The sequence below is a fragment of the Saccopteryx bilineata genome, chromosome 2 (genome assembly GCF_036850765.1).
Source record: "Saccopteryx bilineata isolate mSacBil1 chromosome 2, mSacBil1_pri_phased_curated, whole genome shotgun sequence".
Taxonomy (NCBI): domain Eukaryota; kingdom Metazoa; phylum Chordata; class Mammalia; order Chiroptera; family Emballonuridae; genus Saccopteryx; species Saccopteryx bilineata.
The window spans coordinates 133,651,995-133,677,854 of NC_089491.1; the positions used below are offsets into that span (position 1 = coordinate 133,651,995).

At 42.3% G+C, this 25,860-nt stretch overlaps 2 protein-coding genes across 7 annotated transcripts in view; both read left to right on the forward strand.

The window, feature by feature from the left end:
* LIMA1 (LIM domain and actin binding 1) overlaps window positions 1-5,323 on the forward strand; it is a 114,249-nt gene extending 108,926 nt beyond the window's left edge. For all 4 annotated transcript variants that reach the window (XM_066257864.1, XM_066257862.1, XM_066257863.1 and 1 more), the window contains one exon: window positions 2,647-5,323. In XM_066257864.1, the coding sequence (XP_066113961.1) occupies window positions 2,647-3,682 (1,036 nt within the window). In that variant the 3' untranslated portion in view covers window positions 3,683-5,323. The remainder of the gene's footprint in view (window positions 1-2,646) is intronic.
* Window positions 5,324-10,141: 4,818 nt separating this feature from the next.
* The window catches only part of CERS5 (ceramide synthase 5), a 39,222-nt gene continuing 23,503 nt past the window's right edge, over window positions 10,142-25,860 (forward strand). For 2 of the 3 annotated variants that reach the window (XM_066257873.1, XM_066257875.1), the window contains exon 1: window positions 10,142-10,432. In XM_066257873.1, the coding sequence (XP_066113970.1) occupies window positions 10,236-10,432 (197 nt within the window). In that variant the 5' untranslated portion in view covers window positions 10,142-10,235. The remainder of the gene's footprint in view (window positions 10,433-25,860) is intronic. The other variant, XM_066257874.1, reaches the window with a different exon arrangement.

The following is a 25,860-nucleotide window of genomic DNA, read 5'->3' on the forward strand; positions in this document are numbered from 1 at the left end:
CGACCGGGATCCACCTGGCACGCCCACCAGGGGCAACGCTCTGCCCACCAGGGGGCGATGCTCTGCCCATCATGGGCGTCGCCATGTTGCGACCAGAGCCATCCCCAGCGCCCGGGCCATCTTTGCTCCAATGGAGCCTTGGCTGCGGGAGGGGAAGAGAGAGACAGAGAGGAAAGTGCGGCGGAGGGGTGGAGAAGCAAATGGGCGCTTCTCCTATGTGCCCTGGCCGGGAATTGAACCCGGGTCCTCCGCACGCTAGGCCGATGCTCTACCGCTGAGCCAACCGGCCAGGGCCTTGTTGCTTCATTTTCTTTCTGAGAAAATAGTCATGTGTATTATTTCTTCCAGGTTACTCAAAGTATGGATATAAATGTGGCAAATTGGGGAAATATTCCATATTAACTCATTTTAATTACAGAGTCTAGAGAAGGGAGCAGCCAGATGTCACTTCCTCCAGCTTTCCTTCCAAAGCAAATATCCCTTCTAAAATGCTCTTCAAAGATGTCCTGTCATCTGCATAGTACTTCTACAGGCTTGAAGCCTTATAACAGCTAGTTCCACTTTTAGAGTGCTCTAGCTTGACAGCATTACCTTCTATTGAGCTAAAATGTGCCTCTCTGTATTTTTCCCTTGAAGCACATTTTTTCTGAATTTTTATATTTCTTCTGTGGAAATGTTCCTGTTTTTATCCCCCTTTAAGATTTGTTACCGTGTGAAAGGCACCAAATCTCCTAAAGGCCTGTTCAGCACTGACATTAGAGTAGACTTACTTCCCCACTACTGCTCACCATTCTCCTATTAATTTTAGCTTTCTTGTATTCAGTCACTAGTATCCATTGAGTGCCAGCTGTTTGCAACACATTGTACCTGTTGCTGTAGAGATGTGCTTTTAAATTATAATAGATATGGCCTGACCAGGTGGTGGCGCAGTAGATAGAGCATTGGACTGGGATGCGGAGGACCCAGGTTCGAGACCCTGAGGTTGACAGCTTGAGCGTGGGCTCATCTGGTTTGAGCAAAGCTCATCAGCTTGGACCCAAGGTCGCTGGCTTGAGCAAGGGGTTACTCGGGCTGCTGAAGGCCCGCGGTCAAGGCACATTTGAGAAAGCAATCAATGAACAACTAAGGTGTCGCAACGAAAAACTGTTGATGCTTCTCATCTCTCTCCATTGCTGTCTGTCTGTCCCTATCTATCCCTCTCTCTGACTCTCTGGCTCTGTAAAAAAAAAATAATAATAATAAATAAATAAATAATTATAATACATATGGGAAACGAGAAAGAAGATTCAAGTTTTTATAAAGGAATACCATTATAACCAGTTATAGGTTATAGGCCCTGGCCAGTTGGCTCAGCGATAGACCATCTGCCTGACATGTGGAGATCCAGGTTCAATTCCTGGTCTCGTCACACAGGAGAAGCTCCCTTTTTCACCTTTCCCCCTCTCCTCCCTTTTTTGTCTGTCTCTTTCCCTCCTGCAGCCAAGGATCCATTGGAGCAAAGTTGGCCGAGACACTGAGGATGGCTCCATGGCCTCCGCCTCAGGTGCTAGAATGGCTCCTGCCACAACAGAGCTGCACCCCAGATGGGCGGAACATCGCCCCCTGGTGGGCATGCCTGGTGGATCCCGGTTGGGCACATACAGGAGTCTGACTGCCTCTTTACTTCTAACTACGAGGAAAAAAAAATTTTTTTTTAAGAAAATATAAAACTAGTTATAGGTTATAAACACTTAGGAAATATATGAGTGATCAGAGATAGGTGAAATTACCTAGGCGAGACTTACTGGATGAAGTTATTTTTGTAACAGTTTTGACAAAAGGTAATCTAATCGTTTGAAAATGGGAGCATGTACCAGGTGGAAGAATGTCTTATGAAGGTTCAGAACAGGAAGTGAGCACATTTTTATTAGGATAATAAAACAATTGTGCTTAAAAGGGGGGAGAGAATCCTAGGTGAATGATATGCTTTTTATTATTGTTGTTGGTTTTAGAGAGTTTAAAGGGAGAGAGACAGAGCAAGAGAGAGCAAAACATTGATCTGTTTCTACGTGTGCCCTGACCAGTGATCGAACCAGCAACCTTTGCCCATCAGGATGATGCTCTAAACCAACTGAGCTATCTGGCCAGGAGTGATGTGCTTTTTTTTTTACAGAGACAGAGAGAATGTCAGAGAGGGATAGACAGGGACAGACAGACAGGAACGGAGAGATGAGAAGCATCAATCATTAGTTTTTCGTTGCGCATTGCGACACCTTAGTTGTTCATTGATTGCTTTCTCATATGTGCTTTGACCATGGGCCTTCAGCAGACCAAGTAACCCCTTGCTTGAGCCAGCGACCTTGGGTCCAAGCTGGTGAGCTTTGCTTTGCTCAAACCAGGTGAGCCTGTGCTCAAGCTGGCGACCTCGGGGTCTCGAACCTGGGTCCTCAGCATCCCAGTCTGCTGCTCTACCCACTGTGCCACCACCTGGTCAGGCGGGTGATGTGCTTTTAAAGATGTGCTTTATTTCTCATTTATCATCTTCTGAAAATACTAGAATTGCCAAATTTCAGCCTGCTGTTGTAAATAAGAGTATATAATAAATATACTGTAATGTAAACACAGTAAATAAAAGTTAACTTTATGCTCTTTTTCTTTTAACAACAGTCTAGGAACATATGCATCATTACATGGGAGAATTTATTGCAAGCCTCACTTCAATCAACTCTTTAAATCTAAAGGCAACTATGATGAAGGCTTTGGGCACAGACCACACAAGGATCTGTGGGCAAGCAAAAATGAAAATGAAGAGACACTGGAAAGACCAGCCCAGCTTTCAAATACAGGGGAGACCCCTCAGAGCCCAGGAGTAGAAGATGCCCCCATTGCTAAAGTGGGTGTGCTGACTGCAAGTATGGAAGCCAAAGCCTCCTCTCAGCCAGAGAAAGAAGACAAGCCAGCTGAAACCAAGAAGTTAAGGATCGCCTGGCCACCCCCCACTGAACTTGGCAGCTCAGGAAGTACATTGGAGGAAGGGATCAAAGTATCCAAGCCAAAATGGCCTCCTGAGGATGAAATCAGCAAGCCTGAAGCTCCAGAGGATGTAGACCTGGATCTAAAGAAGCTCAGAAGATCTTCTTCACTGAAGGAAAGAAGCCGTCCATTCACTGTAGCAGCTTCATTTAGAACCACTTCTGTCAAGAGCCCAAAAACCTTGTCCCCACCTTTGAGGAAGGGCTGGAGCATGGCAGAGCAGAGTGAAGAGTTTGTAGGAGGAATAGCGGCAGGAAGGAAACAAGTGGAAAACACCAGCGCCTCTGAGAAGAATGGGAGTGTGGGGAAAACAACCTGGCTAAACAAGGAATCTAAAGGGGAGGAGGCAGGGAGGAGAAGGAGTAAGGAAGTTTATGGTTTTGAGATGAGGAGTGAGAATCTTGTGGAAAATGGTGCAAAATTAGATGAAGATGATAGAAACCTTTTCAAACAGCAGTCTCCACTAGAACCCAAGTCTCCACTAGAACCCAAGTCTCCACATTGGTCCAGCTTTGCAGACAACATCTTCACTAAAGAATTCAGTACTCAGAATCAGAAGACCCAGGATGTGGGATTCTGGGAGGGAGACGTAGTCAAAGAGCTGTCTGTAGAGGAGCAGATAAAGAGAAATCGGTACTATGATGAGGATGAGGATGAGGATGAGGAATGATAAATTGCAATGGTGCTGGACCTTACATTTGAACTAGTGTTAGTGAGCCACTGCCCTTTATCAGAGTGATGTTTGTAAACTTATCTTCACCTGAACTGTAATTTATATGGAAGTAATTTTGGGACACAATTCTTGCTTCAAAAATAATCCCATACTGAAGTTTATCTCTAAATGCTAGAGAAACATTACCTAAATCCTCTATTTTAGCCATGGTGATATACATAAATGCTTTAAGTTCTTATAAAGGAGGAGGGGAATATTTCAATTGATATAGTCCAGATTTCACTGTATTCCCAGAAGGCAATATGAAATAGATGATTACTATAGTACATTGTAACACTACAAATTCAATCCTACAGAGGGATTTAGGGGCCTAAATATTATGACTGAATGCACTTTAGTATAAAGGGCACAGTTTGTATATTTTTAAATGAATACCAGTTTAACTATTTAGTATTCATTTGTTAAGAAATCAAATATTTAGTCTTTTTAAAATTTTTAGCTTAATTTTCTTACTCAGATATATATAGGGAATTTAGTGCTTTGCATTTTTCTCTTTAAACCACACCCTGAACTGGAATTTTTTTTTTTTACTACTAAGTAAAGGGCAGGAGGCAGTGAGGTAGAGACAGACTCCCGCATGGGCCCCCAACCATGATCCATCCTGCAAGCCCCCTACAGGGCGATGCTGTGCCCATCTGGGGCTGCTGCTCTGTTGCTCATTGCTCCACAACCGCAACCAAGCTATTTCAGCTCCTGAGGCAAGGCCATGGAGCCATCCTCAGCATCTGAGGCCAAATTGCTAGAACCATTCAAGCTATGGCTGTGGGAGGAGTGGAGAGAGAGGGGGAAGGGGGAAGAGGAGGAGTGGAGAACCAGATGGTTGCTTCTCCTGTGTGCCCTGACTGGGAATTGAACCCAGACTTCCACACGTCAGGCCAGTGCTCTACCGCTGAGCCAACTGCCCAAGGCCCTGAACTGGATTCTTGAGAATAACACAACCATCTCTCTGAAGCACCTTTTGAGCACTGTTGGTGCTTAGATCCACTGTCTCCCAAATAAGCTATAGTATTTGCCAATGAGTTTAACTATACCCGAAGTGATTGTGTTCTCTGGTGGTATTTGTGCTTCTTATAATTTGCTAAAAGATGCAATATTTTAATAAGATCTTTTATATTGCTGTTGGCCATGTTGCATGTTAGAGTAAAATGAGTTTAAAGAAGGAATAATAGAAAAGAAAAACGCCTTAAACCACTTGCGCTCAGACCCATAAACCCTATATTTCACTTCCAGTATCCCCTTTCTGGGACACTAGCTTTTTAATTCGTATCAGCTCTGAAATGTATTGATTTTTATGGCAGACAGTATACCCAGGGTGCAATTAAACCAATTATAGGCCTTTAAGGGGGTGGGCAGTTCTAGTATTAAGGCTTTGGAACATATAAATGAGTACATTTGTTGAACATAATTGATATTCCAAATTATATGTGGGGAAGAGAGGTGTTTTAACCTATAGGCTTTTCTTTGTACTACATTTTTAGAGATTTAACTAATATTTTTTAGAGATGTAAAATATTCTTTCTTACAGTCTTGTTTAGTCTGAAACATTTTTATTCAATAAAGCTTTTAATTTACTTTGAACTTTTCAATGTTCCTTTTCCATTATTATTATTTTTTTACATTCTTTCAGGACCTACCGGTACTTTTACCTTAGCTGTTCCGGAAGAAAAAGGCCTGCTGTGATTTAAGTGAAGACTATGGATACATATCACCACTAGGTGGTGGTGTTGGAATGCTTTTTGAGCTTGAATCCTCCCGAAAGGAAGACAATTTTTTTTTCTTTTATTTGTTGATTTTACAAAAGAGGGTGTAGTGAGACTTATCAATTCATAGTTACTGTTGTTCATTGCTTGCTTGTTGAATGTGCCTTGACCAGGCAAGCCCAGGGTTTCACACCAGCAACTTCAGCGTTCCAGGTCAATGCTCTATCCATTGCGCTACCACAGGCAGGACCAATTTTTCTTGAAAACTGTGAGCAACTGCCTGACCAGGCGGTGGTGCAGTGGAGAGAGCATCGGACTGAGATGCAGAGGACCCAGTTTCGAGACCCCAAGGTCGCCAGCTTGAGCACGGGCTCATCTGGTTTGAGCAAAGCTCACCAGCTTGGACCCAAGGTCGCTGGCTTGAGCAAGGGGTTACTTGGGCTGCTGTAGCCCCATGGTTGGGGCACATATGAGAAAGCAATCAATGAACAACTAAAGTGCCACAACGAAAAACTGATGGTTGATGCTTATTTCTGCGTTCCTGTCTTGTCTGTCCCTATCTGTCCCTCTCTCTGACTCTCGCTCTGTCTGTAAAAAAAAAAAAAAAAAAAAAAATTGTGAACAACTTGGCAAGAGAATTAATCTGTACATTCAAAATGAACTGTTTGTTTTACCAGTTCAAAATTCAGTGGGGTTTTTTTAATTGTTAATTGTACTCAACGTTTAATAATTTACTTTACAATTATGCCTAATATGCCAAATGGAATTTCCAAATGCCTCTGCTGAAAATAGACTTTGTTTTCTACTCTGAGCAGAGTCATACTTGGTGTTTGGTTTCCTTGCCTGTACAGACAACCAACTCAATTGTTTTTTTTGTTTTTTGGGTCAATCATTAGTTTTTCATTGTGACACCTTAGTTGTTCATTGATCGCCTTCTCATATGTGCCTTGACCATGGTGCTACAGCAGACCAAGTAACCCCTTGCTCAAGCCAGTGACCTTGGGTCCAAAATGGTGAGCTTTGCTCAAACCAGATGAGCCCACGCTCAAACTGGCGACCTCAAGGTCTCGAACCTGAGTCCTCCACATCCCAGTCCGACGCTCTATCCACTGTGCCACCGCCTGGTCAGGCACAACTGACCCAATTGTTAAGGCACTTTTTCTTTTAATTGGAGTGTGGATTTTCTTCAAGATAAGTCATGCTTTTTGAGTCCTCTGTTATGTTTTCCAGAGGTATTGTGTGTTTCAGAATTTTGCCTGGTCTTTTAAACGGATAGCAGAGTACTACTATCTGCTCTTGCCCCACCACAAGCTAAAGTCAATTAGAAAGATTTGTTCACTGAACAGTTATCCAGAAGGTCCTGTTGTAAAGTACCGTACCTTCTGCGGGTTTACGTAGAGACACCAAGTCCAAATGAATTTTTGAGGAGTTTTATTAATTAAGCTGGCTGCATATGACAAACACGGGTATAGCTGACCCAAATCGTGCAGTCTTGAATATAGCTCTGAGGCTGGTTATATACCCTTGACCACATATAGGTTGGGGGAAAAGGATGGGGAGCATGACACAATCATTAACAAGCTTATAACATTTTTCTATAGGATTTATAAAAAACATTCCTACATACTAAAACTTACAAGGTAACACAATAGCGGAAAATGTCATTTTACATATCAAAAGACATCCCCAAATCTTTTATTGTCTACCTCCTATTCCTTTGTCTTCTCTAGAGGTACATACATCAATCACACGACTTCAGGATGGGAGGGGGCTTACAGGATGTCAGAGGATAATCATTTGTAAATCACCCATTAAGGAGAAAGAAAGAGGGAGAGGAAAGGGCTACTTAAATCCAGCCCCCCAACCTGGCTGTTTACCTTCTTCCTCACAGGTGTGGGGAAGAGAGAGGGTCCAAGTCTCCTTCCTCTTTTATTCAAAACCTAGTTCAAAAACCTCTCTATTTATAATAGCCTTTCCTAACCATGAACACAAGTATAAAATCATATTTACAAAATCTCTCTGAATGGTTGGCCTAAATCATAAAATGCCTTTTAAGCCTCTTAGAAAAAGGGGTTTCTTATCTTAGTACATAGTATGTCTTTGTAAGCCAGAAAACTCCCACATTCCTCTCCCTCCATTCTCCACAGAGAGGACAGGGCAAGAAGTCTGACTTTTCCTCCTAAAAAATTAATACTAATTTTTGCAATTCTTTGGTACCTTACCACAGTCCTGCTGATCTTAATATCAAATCCTGGCTTGGGTTTAGCTACCTTTACTGTGATACTCTAACCCAGTGGTAGTCAACCTGGTCCTTACTGCCCACTAGTGGGCGTTCCAGCTTTCATGGTGGGTGGTAGTGTAGCAACCAAAGTATAAATAAAAAGATAGATTTAACTTTAGTAAGTTGTTTTATAAAGATTTATTCTGCCAAACTTAGCAAAAATCCGACATAAAATACTTGGTAAGTAATTATTATTCTATGCTTTAACTTGCTGTAACTCTGCTTTATAAATTTTATAAAGTAAACTTACTTCCCTACTTTATAAATCACCATTACTGTGGAACCGGTGGGTGGTTAGAAAATTTTATTACTAACAGAGATAAAAAAAAAAAGTAAGCGGTAGGTATAAAAAGGTTGACTACCCCTGCAATCTAACCCATCCACATGGTACAATATCTACTGATTTTATTCAAAAAATATCTGAGTGCCTATGGTTGGCATTTATGGATATCAGTTGAGTATATCACCATGTATCAGGTACATGGGGACTGAGATTACACTTAGAAAAACATTTTCTGTGCCTTTCAAGGCCTAAAGTATAGAGAGTAGAAACAAAGATAAGCTCCATGATCAGTAAATAAAATGTGTCATTTTAAGAGAATGACCAGATAACAACAAACATTCTTAGAGGGGAAAAAAACAACCAACCCCCCACCAAAGTGTTTATTCTCTCAGCCCTCCTGAATGAAGGCAATTTGTTTGAACTTGATATGTCAATGGTGGCAATAGGATAATGTGAGTTTCTCTCATTGGTGAAGCAGGAAAGGGATCCAGTTTAGACTTGAGATGGTTAAGGAGACTTCAAGACGGCTAGAGTCAATTTAGTTCCACCATTTTGCTGGTGGGATTGCTTTGGACAAAATGAAAGCTGCACCAAGTGTGCTTTCATTACATATTTCATGAGCAATGTTTTGTAACAGCCATGAGGTTACAAATGTGCTTTTCTAGAGATAGATCTTGAGATTGAGATCATTGTGAGCTAATTCCTTCATGCTAAATTAGACTGTTCTCTGCTCCTTGGGGCTCAGATTTTAATTCCCATGGGATTGGGTAGGGTTTACTTCTTTTAAAATGTCTTTTTTTTTTAATGTCTTTTAAATATGGGGTAGTTAAATATGCTGGGTTTGGAGAAACTTTTCAGGCAGTGGTTCTCAAACCAGCAGCACCAGGCATTGCTTATAAGTTTGTTAGAAATGAGAAATTCAAATTCACGGACCCTACCTGAACCTTCTAAATCAATCTCTTTGGATTGGGCCCAGGAAATTGTTTTTTTTAATTATTTTTTTTATGCCTGACCTGTGGTGGCGCAGTGGATAAAGTGTCGACTTGGAATGCTGAGGTCACCGGTTCAAAACTCTGGGCTTGCCTGGTCAAGGTACATATGGGAGTTGATTCTTCCTGCTCCTCCCCCTGTTCTCTATCTTTCCCTCTCTCTCTCTCTCTAAATAAAAAAATTAAAATTATTTTTATTTATTTATTCATTTTAGATAAGAGAGACAGTGAGAGAGAGAAGGGGGTTGGAGCAGGAAGCACCAACTCCCACATGTGCCTTGGCTGGGCAAACCTAGGGTTTTGAACCTGCAACCTCAGTGTTCCAGGTCGAGGTTTGATCCACTACGCCACCACAGGTCAGGCCTCAGGAAACTTTTAACAATTCACCATGTGGAAGATGAAGCAAGCTAAGCCTGAGCTGGGACACACTCAAGTTTGAGAACCACTGAGCTAAAAAGCAAACCTAGTCTACTCCTTAGAATGACTGTTTTGTTTTTTCCTTCTTCCTCTCTTTGAAACTGTTTAACTTCTGGGTAAGCATTGCATACTAGCTGCAGTTACTTTATCTGTTCTTAGATGAGGCAGAGATTTAGATTTTTAAATCTTTCTTAACACCATTTCAGATTAGCCTCTAGTAGTGGAGAGGAGTGGGCGGGTCCAACTGAGATGGCGAGGTAAGCCCCAGTGAGAATGAGCTGGGAGTAGCGAGATGGGTACGGTGGCTTGGGAACCCGGACAGCTTTGTGTCGGCTGGGCGGAGAAAAAGGGACCCCCCCCCCCCCCAGTAGGGAGTTGGGCATGAAATAAGGGGTGTGGCGATAGTTGGATGCGCGAAAGGAGAAGCGTGGCCGAAACCGGTAGCAAAAGAGGGCGGGACCAGAGTCGAGCCTGTGGGGTGGGGCCGGAGCAGGGTAGAGGCGGGGCGAGGCGCGCGGCGGCGGGGCTCCAAGGCGGGGTTGGACTGGGGGGAGGTTCGGGAAGAGGTGTGGCCAGGGCTGGAGGGCCGGGTCCCAAGCCGAGTTCCCGGGAATCAGCTGCGAGTGAAGATGGAGGGGGAAGGTGTGGTGGGCGTTGAAGAGGCCCGGCTTCGCGGAGGAGGCGGGCTGAGACGTGCAGGGAAAAGAAGTCGCCGGAAGGGGGTGGCCGCCGGTCTGGCCCCGCCCCGGGGCCGCCTCCCCGCGGGTTCCGTTGGCTGTGGCGGCGGCTAAGGCTGTGGCGGCCGCGGGGCGGGCGTAAGATGGCGACAGCGGTAGCGGGAGCCCTGGGCCTGCTGTGGGGCTGGCTGTGGAGCGAACGCTTCTGGATGCCCCAGAACGTGAGCTGGGCCGACCTCGAGGGGCCAGGCGACGGCTACGGCTATCCTCAGGCCCGGCACATCCTCTCGGTGTTCCCGCTGGCGGCGGGCGTCTTCTCCGTGAGGCTGCTCTTCGAGAGGTGAGAGCCGGCGAGCGAGCGGCGCAGAGGGCCGGGGGCGCGGACCGGCGGGCTGCCGCCGGGGATGGGCCGGGCACCGGAAGCAGAACTGGAGGGAAAGCCCGGAAGCAGGGGGCTGGGGCAGCCGCGGCCGCTGCGCGGGATGGCCGGAGGGGTGGCCGAAGGGGTCACGGAACGGAGGCAAAGGCACAGATTGGGGCATGGACAGTGACTGAGAATCGAGGGGGACACTGCCGATTCAGTATTAAATCCCGAAGGTCGGTTGGCGGGGAAGGGGGTCTTACAGGCCTCCTTCCAATGCCCAGATTCTCCAGACGAGGAAACAGGTTGAGTGTGAGCTGCAGCCGAGAACCCGAAGCGAGAAACAGGAAAGGGGCCACGGAAACCCGAGCTACTTGGGGCCATGGAAGCTGAAGGGTCGACGCAAGAGCCAGACGTTCCAAGCAAAAGGAACGGGTGCATGGCAACCTAAGATTTGTGAGGACACTTTAGTTTCTGAGAATTGAGGGGAACAGAATTCGTTAGGCTCTAAATCTTGGTTTGTCAGATCAGATCATGGATGTGTGTGTTTCAATAAAATTCTGCCACAGCCCGTAGGGTAGGATAAATCTGGTAGGGGTAGGGTGTGGTGGAGCCTGAGGCTTCCAAAATACGGAAAGGTGTCAGATTAGTTGCAGAACGGGCCTCGGAGGCCTGAGATGGAAGGGGGAGTGGTCATCTTGAAAGGATGGAGAGCCCTAGGGCTTATAAGAGAATGGCTGTATTGAGCCAAACTTCTAAGTGAGTTTAGCAGAATCACAACATACTTTGTTTGGCAATGTGTTGGAAAAAGTGATTTCACTTTTCTTTGAGTGACTGGATGGTATCTAACTGTCTAAGATAAAGATATTCACTAAGGATTTGATGTGATGATTTTATCATGTGGACTAGTAGCTGTGGGTAATTTTGATCAAGTCTACTCAGACTCCGGAAAGGAGACCTCTTTCCACTAGGTCTCAGGTAATGAAGTGGCACTTTGACATCTTTTGTTTATTTGGCCTTTATCTAGAGCAGGAATAGGCTCTCTAGGATGTTACTGATAAAATGACCTGTTACTCTCTGAAAAATTAGTGTTAATTTGTTGTGGATTACTTGTTTGATTTGCCTATTTATGACACAAAATCTTTCAAAAAATAATAGTTATATGTAGTTAGCTAGTCATTCATCCATTTATTCATAGTGTTTCTATATTGTCATCAAAATGTTCTGCTAGACTTCAAGTGCAAAAATAAAGATGCTTTTTACCTGAAGCAAATGAAACCCAATGATCTAAATGCCTTTTATGTGTCCTCAGGAATGTAGTGGTGCAATTTTTAAAGTATAATCATTGTATAAATGTTATTGGTGTGGAGACACAAAACTTGTCTCTCTTAGGAGTAACCTAGATTGAGGTACTCTTGCCTTAACACCTTTTTAAAATTATTATTATTCATTTTAGAGAGAAGGGGGAGAGAGGGACACACACAAACACACACACACAAACACACTCACACACTCACGCAGGAAGCACCTCCCATATGTGCCTTGACCAGGCAAGCCAAGGGTTTCAAACTGGCAACCTCAGCATTCTAGGTCGACGCTTTATCCACTGCACCACCACAGGCCAGGCTGCCTTAACATCTTTATATGAGGGCTGAAGAAAGAGAAAGACAATGTAATAACTAAAAAGGAAAATATACAATCAAGACCCCCCAAAAAGATTATTATACTAGGAAAAGATTCTGTGCTTCTCATATAAATATATACCAATATGGAAATTTCTCCACATTGTTGCTTATAAACACCCAATTTATGTGGATTTACATTATCTTCAGATTACCAAAGAGTTCCCTCAGATGGCTAAAGACTGTATCACCTGGCAGAGCCACTGGAAAAGATCCTTTACCTGTGGGAATTCTATCTGAATGTTTCTATGGTGCTCCAGTGTCAGGGGAGCAGGGGTGGATGACAGTGCTGAGTTAAAAGCATTGTAGTATGACATTTCTTGGCTAGTAGGACTGGTAACTTGTTCATCTCATGTTTGATCTTAGGAAAGTTTAACTCTAGAAGCAGTCTTACTATTTTGTTTCTCTCTAAGACCTACTACTTTAGTTAGCAGTAAAACTGACTGCTGGATTAGCAGTTCCTTTTATTGCACTGGTCTTCCATAAAGGTAATAAATAGAAACCATTTTCAGAATAGAGTAAAAGATCTATCAGAAATATTGGTAGTGATTTGTCTTTCCTACATTTTCTTACTTCTTGAATGCTACTTACTTAGTTTCTAGAAGCTATTCTGTAGTCACCATAGCCTGTTCCAACTTCTTTTACAGACAGTTAAACCAAGGCTTAGAAAGGTCTCTCCTGGGGGAAGAGCTAGAACCATGATCCAGATCATTTTCCCCAGCCCAGGGCTCTTGCCACTGTATAATGTGGCCATCCTGTTCCTTAACCCCTTGTTCCTAGTTAAGATTTAACATCCTATTCCTAGTATTCTAGGATATGGAGAACAAATTCATGCTTATCCTATTCTTGATTATTTAATATAATGTGTTTGATTTGAACTTTGCAATTTTTTTTGTTTTGAATTGTCCTGCACATTTTTTTAAAAATTTTATTTAGTTATTTTTTACAGAGACAGAGAGTGAGTCAGAGAGAGGGATAGACAGGGACAGACAGACAGGAACGGAGAGAGATGAGAAGCATCAATCATTAGTTTTTTATTGCACGTTGCAACACCTTAGTTGTTCATTGATTGCTTTCTCATATGTGCCTTGACCGCGGGCCTTCAGCAGACCGAGTAACCCCTTGCTGGAGCCAGCGACCTTGGGTTCAAGTTGGTGGGCTTTTCCTCAAACCAGATGAGCCTGCACTCAAGCTGGTGACCTCGGGGTCTCAAACCTGCGTCCTCTGCATCCCAGTCGGACGCTCTATCCATTGCGCCACTGCCTGGTCAGGCTGTCCTGCACATTTTTTTTTTTTTCCTGAGGTTGGAAATGGGGAGGCAGTCAGACAGACTCCCGCATGCGCCCGACCAGGATCCACCCGGCATGCCCACCAGGGGGTGGTGCTCTGCCCATCTGGGGCATCGCTCTGCTCCGTTGCAACCAGAGCCATTCTAGCACCTGAGGCAGAGGCCATGGAGCCATCCTCAGCGCCTGGGCCAACTTTTGCTCCAGTGGAGCCTCGGCTGCAGGAGGAGAAGAGAGAGACAGAGAGGAAGGAGAGGGGGCGGGGTGGAGAAGCAGATGGGCGCCTCTCCTGTGTGCCCTGGCCGGGAATTGAAACCAGGACTCCTGCATGCCAGGCCGACGCTCTACCACTGAGCCAACCGGCCAGGGCCTAGGTCTGCTATGTCTTACTTAAATTGGATCTTAAAAATAAATTGTTTCAGATTTAATATCTAGTCCCTTGAGCACTTTTTCCTTGGGATCAAATAGGAGTTTGAGACTTACTATTGACACCATTAGAGCTAAACAGGCTCATTTATTTTGAATGTGGTATTGTAATAGTTTTATATTTCCAGAAGAAAATTATTTTGTGAATTATACCTGAGATAGATTAGAACTCTCCTTGCTGTTCATTCTTTATTCCAATCCCCTCTTCTCTCCTGTTACTTCCTAGGCAGCCTCTCTGGGGTGTCAATACCATTCCTCTCACCAGAGATTGAATGTACTAATTTGCTGGCCTGTCATGTAACTGGCAACAAGAGTAGTGACTCATTTTTTGTGTGTGTGCACTTTTCTTAACCACTCATTTCATCTTCCTCTTGTAAACCTTGCTACCTCCACTATATACTGCCTTTTGTTTTTCTGTTCTCCCCACTTCTAAGAAAAAGAACTTTTCTCTTTCTGATAGGCCTATTGTCCCCCTCCTACATCCAGGTTATGTCACAGCATTGTGACCCAGTATTAGTAGGTCCTCCAGACAGGGAAGAGACACTTTGGGCAGAAAAGGGACACAGGGCCTGACTAGGCTGTCAGGGAGACTGCCCATTCCACTGCATCCCTAAAGGTGTTCTGTTGGGCGTTATTGGATTGTAAATCACAGAATTAAATCAGGATTGCAGATCCTGCAGAGCAAGATTGAAAAAGATAGTCACATGACTGTGCTTATCTAAGAATGCACCTCTTAATAAGCTCCAAATGGTCTGAAGCCTAATGTGTCCCTCCTCTCTATGGGAAAACTTCTTTCCCCAGCCCTTTCTATGTAGTGGGTGTTGATACTCTGCAGAAACCCCTGAATAGAGTTGTTATGCCTGAGGTCAGGTTCCTGGCTTATCCCTGGAGACAATATATTTGCCACTAAAAGGCAACATATCAGATATTTTTGTTTTAGCCACTTCCTGAGTCAGAAAACTAGGGTCTCCTATATTGGTAAAGAAGAAATTCACTAAAGAGAAGGCAGCAAGTGAAATCTGTACCGTCCTTCTAGAGTGGGAAGGGAGAAATAATACCTGTTTTGGCTTCCTCTCCAGAGGTATTTTTAGGCAGATAAAAGCTGGCTTCTAACCTGAACAGGCGGTGGTGCAGTGGCTAGAGTGTTGGACCTAGGACACTGAGACCCTGAGGTTTGAAACCCTGAGGTCGCAGGCTTGAGTGCAGGCTCCCCAGCTTGAGCATGGGATCATAGACATGACCCCATGGTCACTGGCTTGAGCCCCACAGTTGCTGGCTTGAAGCCCAAGGACGCTGGCTCAAGCAAGGGGTTACTGGTTCAGCTAGAGCCCCCATCAAGGCATATATGAAAAACAATCAATGAAGAACTAAGTTGCCCCAACAAAGAGTTAATGCTTCTCATCTCCCTTCCTCTCTGTCTCTCTCTTGCTAACAGAAAAAGAGAAAGAAATTTATTTATTTACAGAGTCAGAGAGAGGGATAGACAGGGACAGACAGACAGGAACGGAGAGATGAGAAGCATCAATCATTTAGTTTTTCGTTGCACGATGCAACACCTTAGTTATTCATTGATTGCTTTCTCATATGTGCCTTGACCGCGGGCCTTCAGCAGCCCGAGTAACCCCTTGCTCAAGCCAGCGACCTTGGGTCCAAGCTGGTGCGCTTTTTTTTTTTTTTTTTTTTGCTCAAGCCAGATGAGCCCGCGCTCAAGCTGGTGACCTTGGGGTCTCGAACCTGGGTCCTTCTGCATCCCAGTCTGATGCTCTATCCACTGCGCCACCGCCTGGTCAGGCTAAAGAGAAAGAAATTTAAGAAATGTATTTACTATTTCATTAAAAATAATAAACCTATATAAAAACATTTTTAAAAATTATTTTCCAAAAGAAAAAAAATTAGAATAGCATTAAATTTATATTTTTGCAAATCTCTTTCATGTCTGGCTTAATAAAAGTTAAATGGATTCTCCTCAATGGCTTCTGTATTCAATCTTTTGTGATACATTGTTTTGGTTGAAGTAGATAAAGAAAAGCCAGCTTCCTACAGATATGTCATTGGAAAAAGGAAGTTTTTTTTTTCATACCATACCAAAACCCAACAAATAATACTTTCTTAAAGGTTAGCTATATTGTAGAATGTGAAACTAGACCAATAAGCATATTATACATGTTAAAATTGGTCTATTTATACGATAGACCAATCAATTTTTTTTTTGGTTGGCTATCATATATTGGTCATTTGAAAAATACTGATTCAGCCTGACCAGGCAGTAGCACAGTGGATAGAGCATCGGACTGGGACGCAGAGGACCCAGGTTTGAAACTCTGAGGTCACCGGCTTGAGCATAGGGTTGCTGGCTTGAGCGTGGCATCATAGACATGATTCCATGGTCACTGGCTTGAGCCCAAAAGTTGCTAGCTTGATAAAGGGGTCACTCACTCTGCAGGAGCTTCCTGGTCAGGCACATATGAGAAAGCAAATCAGTGAACAACTATAGTGCCACAACGAGAATTGATGCTTCTCATCTCCCTTCCTGTCTGTCCCTATCTGTCCCTCTCTCTGTCTGTCTCCCCAAAAAAGAAAAATACTGGTTCACTGAGTTATATAAAGCTTTCAAATGTCAATACGTTTCATTATACAGTATTTTAAAATCCTATTAGTTCATCATAATGTAACCAGTCTCATCAGAAAAGTTTTGAGTATTTTCAAGCTCAAAGGTGGATATAATTTCTCTAAAATTCTAACTTTCACTTGAAAGTTTGAATTTTATCATTGGCAACAATATATATATATATATATATATATATATATATATATACACACACACACACACACATACACACACACACACACACACACATATTTGGTTGGTTGGTTGGTTTGCTTGTTTTGAGAGAGGAAGGAAGAAGAGAAAGAGAGAGGCATCAACTCGTTCCACTTCACTTGTATAACCACTAATTGCTTCTCAAACATGCCCTGACCCCAGGTCAGCATCTCTGGAATGGAGCCAGCAACCCTGGGATTGAGCTGGTGACTTCGAGATCAACTAGTGACCTCAGCACTCTGAGTGAAAGCTCTGTCCACTATGCCAGTGGTCCCCAACCCCCGGGCCGCGGACCGGTACCGGTCCGTAGGCCATTTGGTACCAGTCTGCAGAGAAAGAATAAATAACTTACATTATTTCCGTTTTATTTATTATTTAATTCTGAACGATGTTTTATTTTTAAAAAAATGACCAGATTCCCTCTGTTACATCCATCTAAAACTCACTCTTGCCGCTTGTCTCGGTCACATGATACATTTATCCGTCCCACCCTAAAGGCCGGTCCATGAAAATATTTTCTGACATTAAACCAGTCCGTGGCCCAAAAAAGGTTAGGGACCACTGCACTATGCCACAGGCCAAGGCAACAATGTTTCTTTTTTTAACTGACAGGCTTATTTTATTCATTTTTAAGGAAATGTTTTCTAAATACCTAGGTTTGAATAACCTTGGTTTATCGTCATTCTGTCAGGTAAAATTGGTGTTCAACGAAAAATTGTTACGATTTCTTTATGGTTCGGACTCGCAAGGAATAAGACACATCAGATGAAAGTAGTATAAGCAGAGAGCTGAAACTTATAAGGCGGAATCAGCCCCGAGAAGCTGTGCCACTGCATATTTATTGAGTTCGAAAGGCCACAGCTCAGCTGATAAAACTAGAAAGCTACAAAGCCTTTTTTCCCAACCATACCTGCACATCTAATGTTTCCTTCATGATCAAGGACACGAGAAGAGTCAGAGTCTCCAAGCTTATCAATCATAAAGAACATCTGGTTCTTGAAGCCATTCCTCTAAGAATCCTGCATACTTGCATTCAAGTAACCCCAGGCCAGTCTCCTGTTATGGTTAATACACTCCAAGATCTCTTGTCTCCAAGTAACCCCTGCTCTGAAGTTAACTGCCATTCATATTTGTGCAGGGTCTTTCCCTTCATTCATATCCCCCTTTTTTGTTTAGCTTGCACTTTATGTAGCATAAGAGATAACATGGCAGATTGCTGCTCTATTTTGCTTTAACACCGATTTCCTCTTCTTTTTTTCAGAGACAGAGAGAGGGATAGATAGGGACAGATAGGAACTGAGAGAGATGAGAAGCATCAATCATCAGTTTTTTGTTGCAACACCTTAGTTGTTCATTGATTGCTTTCTCATATGTGCCTTGACCGCGGGCCTTCAGCAGACCGAGTAACTCCTTGCTTGAGCCAGCAACATTGGGTCCAAGCTGGTGAGCTTTTGCTCAAACCAGATGAGCCCGCGCTCAAATTGGCAACCTCGGGGTCTCGAACCTGGGTCTTCTGCATCCCAGTCTGACGCTCTATCCACTGTGCCACTGCCTGGTCAGGCCTCTTCTTCTGACTATATATAATAAAAGAAATATAAAGTAAATGATTAGTATAATGCCTCCTATAGTTCCTCCAAAAATCTTAAACTGTTTTAAAGGATTCAAATTACTGATTCTATCAGAAATAGTTAATAAATTTTCTCTATCAATCAATTTCAACTGATTTTTAAAAGTAGTGTCAATATGCTTTTATGAATCTAAAATTTCCATAGTTACGTTTCAATGATTTTTTTTTCTTTGTATTTTTTCTGAAGTTGGAAATGTGGAGGCAGTCAGACAGACTCCCGCATGTGCCCGGCCGGGATCCACCCGGCATGCCCACCAGGGGGCGATGCTCCGCCCATTCGGGGCATCACTCTGTTGCGACCAGAGGGGGCGATGCTTTTGGCCATCTGGGGTGTTGCTCTGTTGCAACCAGAGCCATTCTAGCGCCTGAGGCAGAGGCCATGGAGCCATCCTCAGCACCCAGGCCAACTTTGCTCCAATGAAGCCTCGGCTGCGGGAGGGGAAAAGAGAGACAGAGAGGAAGGAGAGGAGAGGGTGAGGAGTGGAGAAGCAGATGGGTGCTTCTCCTGTGTGTCCTGGTCAGGAATCGAACCCAGGACTCCTGCATGCCAGGCCGACGCTCTACCACTGAGCCAACCAGCCAGGGCCCGTTTCAATGATTTAACAAGTGTTTTTTAACATTTTCTCAAGGGAAATGAGTATGATTCCATGCAATAAGAGTAATACAAAAAGTAGTTACATTCCAATCACATTTTAGTTTAATTTGTCTTTGCAGACTAACAATTTGATCTCCTAACATAATCACAGTCTGTTCTAAATCATTAACCTTAGCATTAATTTCACTATCTATATGTTGTTGAGAAGTCCACAGTTGTTCAGAATTTTTTGTACAAAGTCCACAGTCTGTATACTTTGATGTAATGCAACTCTGGATACAGCAGCTGCGGTGGTTACAGCTGTTAATCCCATATGATGGCGATGATCAGTCCAACCAGTCTCTTGTTTCGCTTCAAAGACTTAATAAGATGTTGTAACAGTATCATAGAAAGGGAATCCTGCCACATCTGATGCATTTGTACTGGAATCCATAGTCCTGTTCTGGCTCTTAAAATGTATAGACTTTTACTATTTTTATTAAAAGGAATGGAAGAGTTAATACATGTATAAAAAGCACAGTTATTGCAAGTTATAGAATACTTTTCAGCTGTCCATTTGGTTTCACAGATAATAAACATATAAGGCAATCTAATACAAGCAGATATAAAATGTGTCTCATTCTTTTTAAAGGTTAACATAGTATGATTAGAAGGATGATTTTTCCAGATTTCTCCTTTCCACGCTGACATATGTTTAAGTGCTGTGGCTATTTTCCACAAATGATATCGTATAGGACCAAATTTTATGTGAGGAGCTTGAGGTGACATCCCTCCTCCATGCCATACGATAATATGATTACCTTGACCATCAGCTGTAATTGAACCATTGTTCTTATGCCACCTGAGATCGGCAGCCTGACCTTTAACTTAGGCAGAACCATGAGGGCTCCAATCTATGATATTTCCATAGGAAATATTAAGTAAAAACCAAGCAGTTTCACCTCTGCAATTTTCCCAATGTACCCATTCACTTAGCTGATTAACAATTGCAGTTTGACAGGGTGGTATATCAGGTGGAGGTTCAGGATCATGTACAGATGTATTACCTTTAAATCTATATCCTTGTAATAAAAACAAACGTTTTTTTTCTTCTCCTTTACTGTTATTTTTTACAATAAAGAGCCAAACGAGCTTCTATTTTTAAACAACGTGGCTCGTATTCTATACATATAGGTAGTCCCTCAACTCCTGTTGTATAATTTTCTAATCTTATTCCTTCTTCCGAAGGTGCTAAGGGACCTGTATCATCAAAAGGTCCTGGCCTGACCAGGTGGTGGCGCAGTGGATAGAGCGTCCGACTGGGATGCGGAAGACCCAGGTTCGAGACCCCGAGCTCACCAGCTTGAGCCCAAGGTTGCTGGCTCGAGCAAGGGGTTACTCGATCTGCTGAAGGCCTGCAGCCAAGGCACATATGAGAAAGCAATCAATGAACAACTAAGGTGTTGCAACCCACAACGGAAAAACTAATGGTTGATGCTTCTCATCTCTCCGTTCCTGTCTGTCCCTGTCTATCCCTCTCTCTGTAAAAAAAAAAAAAAAAAAAAAAAAGGTCCTGTAAGCCAATTAGAATCATTAACAAAAATAGAAACAGCACCATCTTCCCAATGAATAGCTCTACTTGATGGAGGATTAGGGATGTATGCTCAGTAACTAAAATTTTCAGCCCTACTTACCAGAATTGTTACCAAGGCAATCATTGCTAAGAACAGATTAGTAGCATTTTGTTCTTTTCTAGTAGCTTTTTAAGTTGACTCCAATTTAGTATTTTAGCCTTTTCAGTACTAGGCAGCGGCACTTGTAAGATTCTTCCGAAGTTCAGTGCTTCCATCTCGGCAATGGGCGGATATGGAAAAAATCTATTTCTCCTACTCATGTTATTAGTTTAATCCTGCAGGGCAGGGATCCAAAGGACTTTGCCGGATTCTGAAATGGCACAAGCAAACCCTCTTCCCCTGTGTTGCACTACACCAGGTACTCATTGATCGAATTCATTTTTATAATGCACAGGTTGATTAATCTTATAACTATTATTTTTTGTCCAATGTATTTCTGCAGCAAATTATCCCCTCCTGTATTTAAGAAATTTAAAGTAAATAAATCTTTATATAACATAAATCTAGGAGATAATCTCCTTCCTTCTCCTCCCCTTTTGTTTAAGTAACGTATTTTTCAGAGTGCGATTACTGCACACAATAATCGCCTGTCCTGTGGGTTATATGGAATTTGGCAGTATGTTTAATCTAAAATGCTAAGAATTGTTGAAATTTAGCAGAGGTATAGGCAGGATCATTGTCAGTTTTTTTTTTTTTTTAATTTTTTTTAAAATTTTTTAAAAATTTATTCATTTTTTTAGAGAGGAGAGGGAGAGACAGGGAGAGATAGGAGAGACAGAGAGAAGGGGGGAGGAGGAGGTGGAAGCATCAACTCCCATATGTGCCTTGACCAGGCAAGCCCAGGGTTTCGAACCGGCGACCTCAGCATTTCTAGGTCAACGCTTTATCCAGTGCGCCACCACAGGTCAGGCTCATTGTCAGTTTTAATTGCTTTAGGAATGCCTATAACATTAAAAGCTTCTATGAGATGTTGAATGACACATCAGCTTTTTCTCCAGGCAAAGATGTGGCCCATCGAAAGGAAGAATAAGTATCAATAGAACAGTGTACATAAGATAGTTTTCCAAAGGAAGAAATAGGAGTTACATCCATTTGCCACAGGTCATTACTGTGCTGTCCTCTAGGATTTGTTCCTCCTGGTAATGGAGGAACGTTTATAATACTGCACTGAGGACATTTTCTAACAATATTTTGAGCCTCTTGCCTGGTTATCTTAAATTTTGGCATTAAACCTTTTCTATTTGTTTGGGTCTCTGCGTGAAATTTAGCGGCTATTTCTACCCATCCAATAAGTAATTGATCTATTTTATTATTTGCGGTAGACATAGGGCCTGGTAAAGCTGTATGAGAATGAATGTGTGTTATATAGATAGGCGAATTTCATTCCCACAATAAAAGTTGTAACTTTTGAAACAATTTGTGTAGTTCAGAACCATCATTTGAAATGTAAACAGTTTCTATAAGTTTAACTGTATATATTCTACATATTGTGAATCAGTAATAATGTTAATAGGGCAAGGAAAATCATTAAGAAATAATAATACGCCTGACCTTTGGTGGCGCAGTGGATAAAGCGTCAACCTGGAATGCTGAGGTCCCCGGTTCAAAACCCTGGGATTACCTGGTCAAGGCACATATGGGAGTTAATGCTTCCTGCTCCTCCCCTCTTCTCTCTCTCTCTCTCTCTCTCTCTCTCTCTCCTTCTCTCCTCTCTAAGATGAATAAATAAAGTCTTAAAAATAATAATAATAATACAGCAGATAACTGCTTTTTGAACTGATATATATGGAGTTTTTATTACTTTTGTCACTGGTCCAGTATACCCAAGCAATACCTAATTTATTTGCATCAGTATAAAAAGTAGAAGCCTTTTGAATTGACAGCCGATACTTTAGTCGGCAAAATCCATTGTGTTCTTTTTAGAAATTGAATTCTTTTATCTGTAGGATACTGATTGTTTACAGTACCAAAATAATCAGCTAACGCAGTTTGCCAATCAATATTTAACTTCCAGTTATCTGAAATCTGATTACATGTTAAAGGTACAATAATTTTATTCGGATCATTTCTAGTCAGTTGTCTTATCCTAAGTCTACTTTTAATAATTAAAGTACAGATTTTCTCTAAATAAGTACATAATTTCTTTTGAGTCTTATGTGGCAGAAATGGTCATTCTAATATCTTGTTTTCTTGCCATATGATGCCAGAAGGAGAATGTTCTGAGGGAAAAATAATTAATTGAATAGGTTGATGTATATTCAATCTATATTAGCAGTATGCATAATTTTTTCAATAAGTGATAGTTCTTGTTTTGCTATTTCTGGTAACTGTCTAGGACTGTTTAAATCAGAATCTCCTTGAAGAATATTAAATAAATTCATTAGTGCATAAATAGGGATTCCTAGGGAAGGTCTCAACCAATTAATATCACCCAATAATTTTTGAAAGTCATTTAAGGTTTTTAGACAGTCAGTTCGTAAATTGACTTTTTGAGGAATAATTCTTTGATTTTCAATTATATGCCCTAAACACTTGAAAGGACAAGATGTTTGAATTTTATCTTCAGCTATGATTAAACCATACTGATTCAAGGTTTCAGAAGCATCTTTAAGAATTATTGAAAGTTCAGCATTATTTTCACAAGCTGAAAAAAATATGTCATCCATATAATGTAGTATCAAAGATTGAGGATATTTCTGATGAATTTTTTCTAAAGGTTAATTTACATAATTTTGACACAATGTTGGACCATTCAACATTCCTTGTGGAAGCACTTTCCATTGATATCTTTTGGTAGGAGATAAATTAATGATGGAATAGTAAAAGCAAATTTTTCTGTATCTTGTGGTTGTAAAGAAATAGTAAAAAAAAACAAAAACAAAAAAACCCCTTTTAAATCTATAACCATTTTAGCCTGACCAGGCAGTGGCACAGTAGATAGAGCGTTGGACTGGGATGCAGAGGACCCAGGTTTGAGACCCCGAGCCACCAGCTTGAGCACGGGCTCATCTGGTTTGAGCAAAAAAAAAATAAATTTTTTTTTTGACCCAAGGTCGCTGACTTGAGCAAGGGGTTATTCGGTCTGCTGTACCTCCCCACCCCGTCAAGGCACATATGAGAAAGCAATCAATGAACAACTAAAGTGCCACAACGAAAAACTGATGATTGATGCTTCTCATCTCTCTCCATTCCTGTCTATCCCTATCTATCCCTCTCTCTGACTCTCTCTCTGTCTCTGTAATAAATAAATAAATAACCATTTTTCTGGGAATCATGCTTGGTTGAGGAAGACCTGGTTGTAAGGGCTGCATAGGTTGAATTACTGAATTAACTTGATCAAGATCAGTAAGCAGTCTCCATTTCCCAGATTTTTTCTTTATTACAAAGACTGGAGAATTCCAAGGACTTTGTGATTCCTCTATATGTCCTAATTCTAATTGAGTTTGTACCAATTGATGCAATGCTTCAAGCTTCTCTCCTTTTAGTGGCTACTGCTCAACCTATATTGGTTTTTTACTTAACCATAATCAATATCAGACATTACCTGACGAGCTGGAGGCCACGAGGATTCAGAATCAGACTGTTAAGGTTGCAAAGCCAAAGAAATGAAATTACAAAGAGACCAAGCAGAAAGAAGAATAGTGTCTCCTTGTTGATGAGCACATCGTAAAGCTATGATTACTTGGTTCCATGTTTTATTTATATATATTTTTTTTTAATTTTTTTTTTTTTTTAACAGAGAGAGAGGGACAGATAGGCAGGAACGGAGAGAGATGAAAAGCATCAATCATCAGTTTTTCGTTGTGACACCTTAGTTATTCATTGTTTGCTTTCTCATATGTGCCTTGACCACAGGCCTTCAGCAGACCGAGTAACCCCTGGCTCGAGCCAGCAACCTTGGGTCCAAGCTGGTGAGCCTTGCTCAAACCAGATGAGCCCACTCTCAAGCTGGTGACCTCGGAGTCTCGAACCTGGGTCCCTTGTGTCCCAGTCCGACGGTCTATTCACTGCGCCACCACCTGGTCAAGCTTGGTTCTATGTTTTTAAACTTAAAGCAGCCTTTCCTTGAGGCTGAAACCAGTAACAATGCTTCTGTTTTTTTTTAATTTTTTTTTAAATTTTATTTATTCATTTTTAGAGAGGAGAGAGAGCGAGGGAGAGAGAGAGACAGAGAGAGAGAAGGGGGGAGGAGCTGGAAGCATCAACTCCCATATGTGCCTTGACCAGGCAAGACCAGGGTTTCGAACCGGTGACCTCAGCATTTCCAGGTTGACGCTTTATCCTCTGTGCCACCACAGGTCAGGCAACAATGCTTCTTAATATTTTTAAAAAGTAACTTAAAATTTTTATCTTTAACAGTTATACTGGTCCCCTTTAACAATGCTTGCAGTATTTTTATATACTGGGTCTCAACTGATGGGGAATTCCCCATGACTCTGCCTAAGATAACCCGAAGGTTTTGCTTACTACCATGTGGACTTTTCCCCCTTCGGTCTGATAATCCCGAGACTGCAGACTTGCTCCTTTTCGAGCCCCACGTTGGGCACCAGATGTTATGATTTCTTTATGGTTCAGACTCGCAAGGAATAAGACACATCAGATGAAAGTAGTATAAGCAGAGAGCTGAAACTCATAAGGCGGAATCAGCCCCGAGAAGCTGTGCCACTGCATATTTATTGAGTTCGAAAGGCCACAGCTCAGCTGATAAAACTAGAAAGCTACAAAAAACTTTTTTCCCAACCATACCATCCCCAATCCTGCACGTCTAATGTTTCCTTTATGATCAAGGACACGAGAAGAGTCAGAGTCTCCGAGCTTATCAATCATAAAGGACATCTGGTTCTTGAAGCCGTTCCTCCAAGAAGCCTGCATACTTGCATTCAAGTAACCCCAGGCCAGTCTCCTGTTATGGTTAACACACTCCAAAGATCTCTTGTTTCCAGGTAACCCCTGCTCTGAAGTTAACTGCCATTCATATTTGTGCAGGGTCTTTCCCTTCAGTAATTTAATTCAGCACACAACTCAGTCAGCCACATGCATTTCCTTGAGACCAATCATATATGTACTTTGTTGCATACTTGTATCGTTTCATCAAGGACATTCTTTTTTTTTTTTCTCCTTTATATTTTTCTGAAGTGAGAAGCAGGGAGGCAGAGAGACAGACTCCCACATGTACCAGACCGGGATCCACCTGGCTTGCCCAGCAGGAGAGGATGCTCTGTCCATCTGGGGTGTTGCTCTGTTGCAACCGGAGCCATTCTAGCACGTAAGGCAGAGGCCATGGGGCCATCCTCAGCGCCCAGGCCAACTTTGCTCCAGTGGAACCTTGGCTGTGGGAGGGGAAAAGAGAGTCAGAG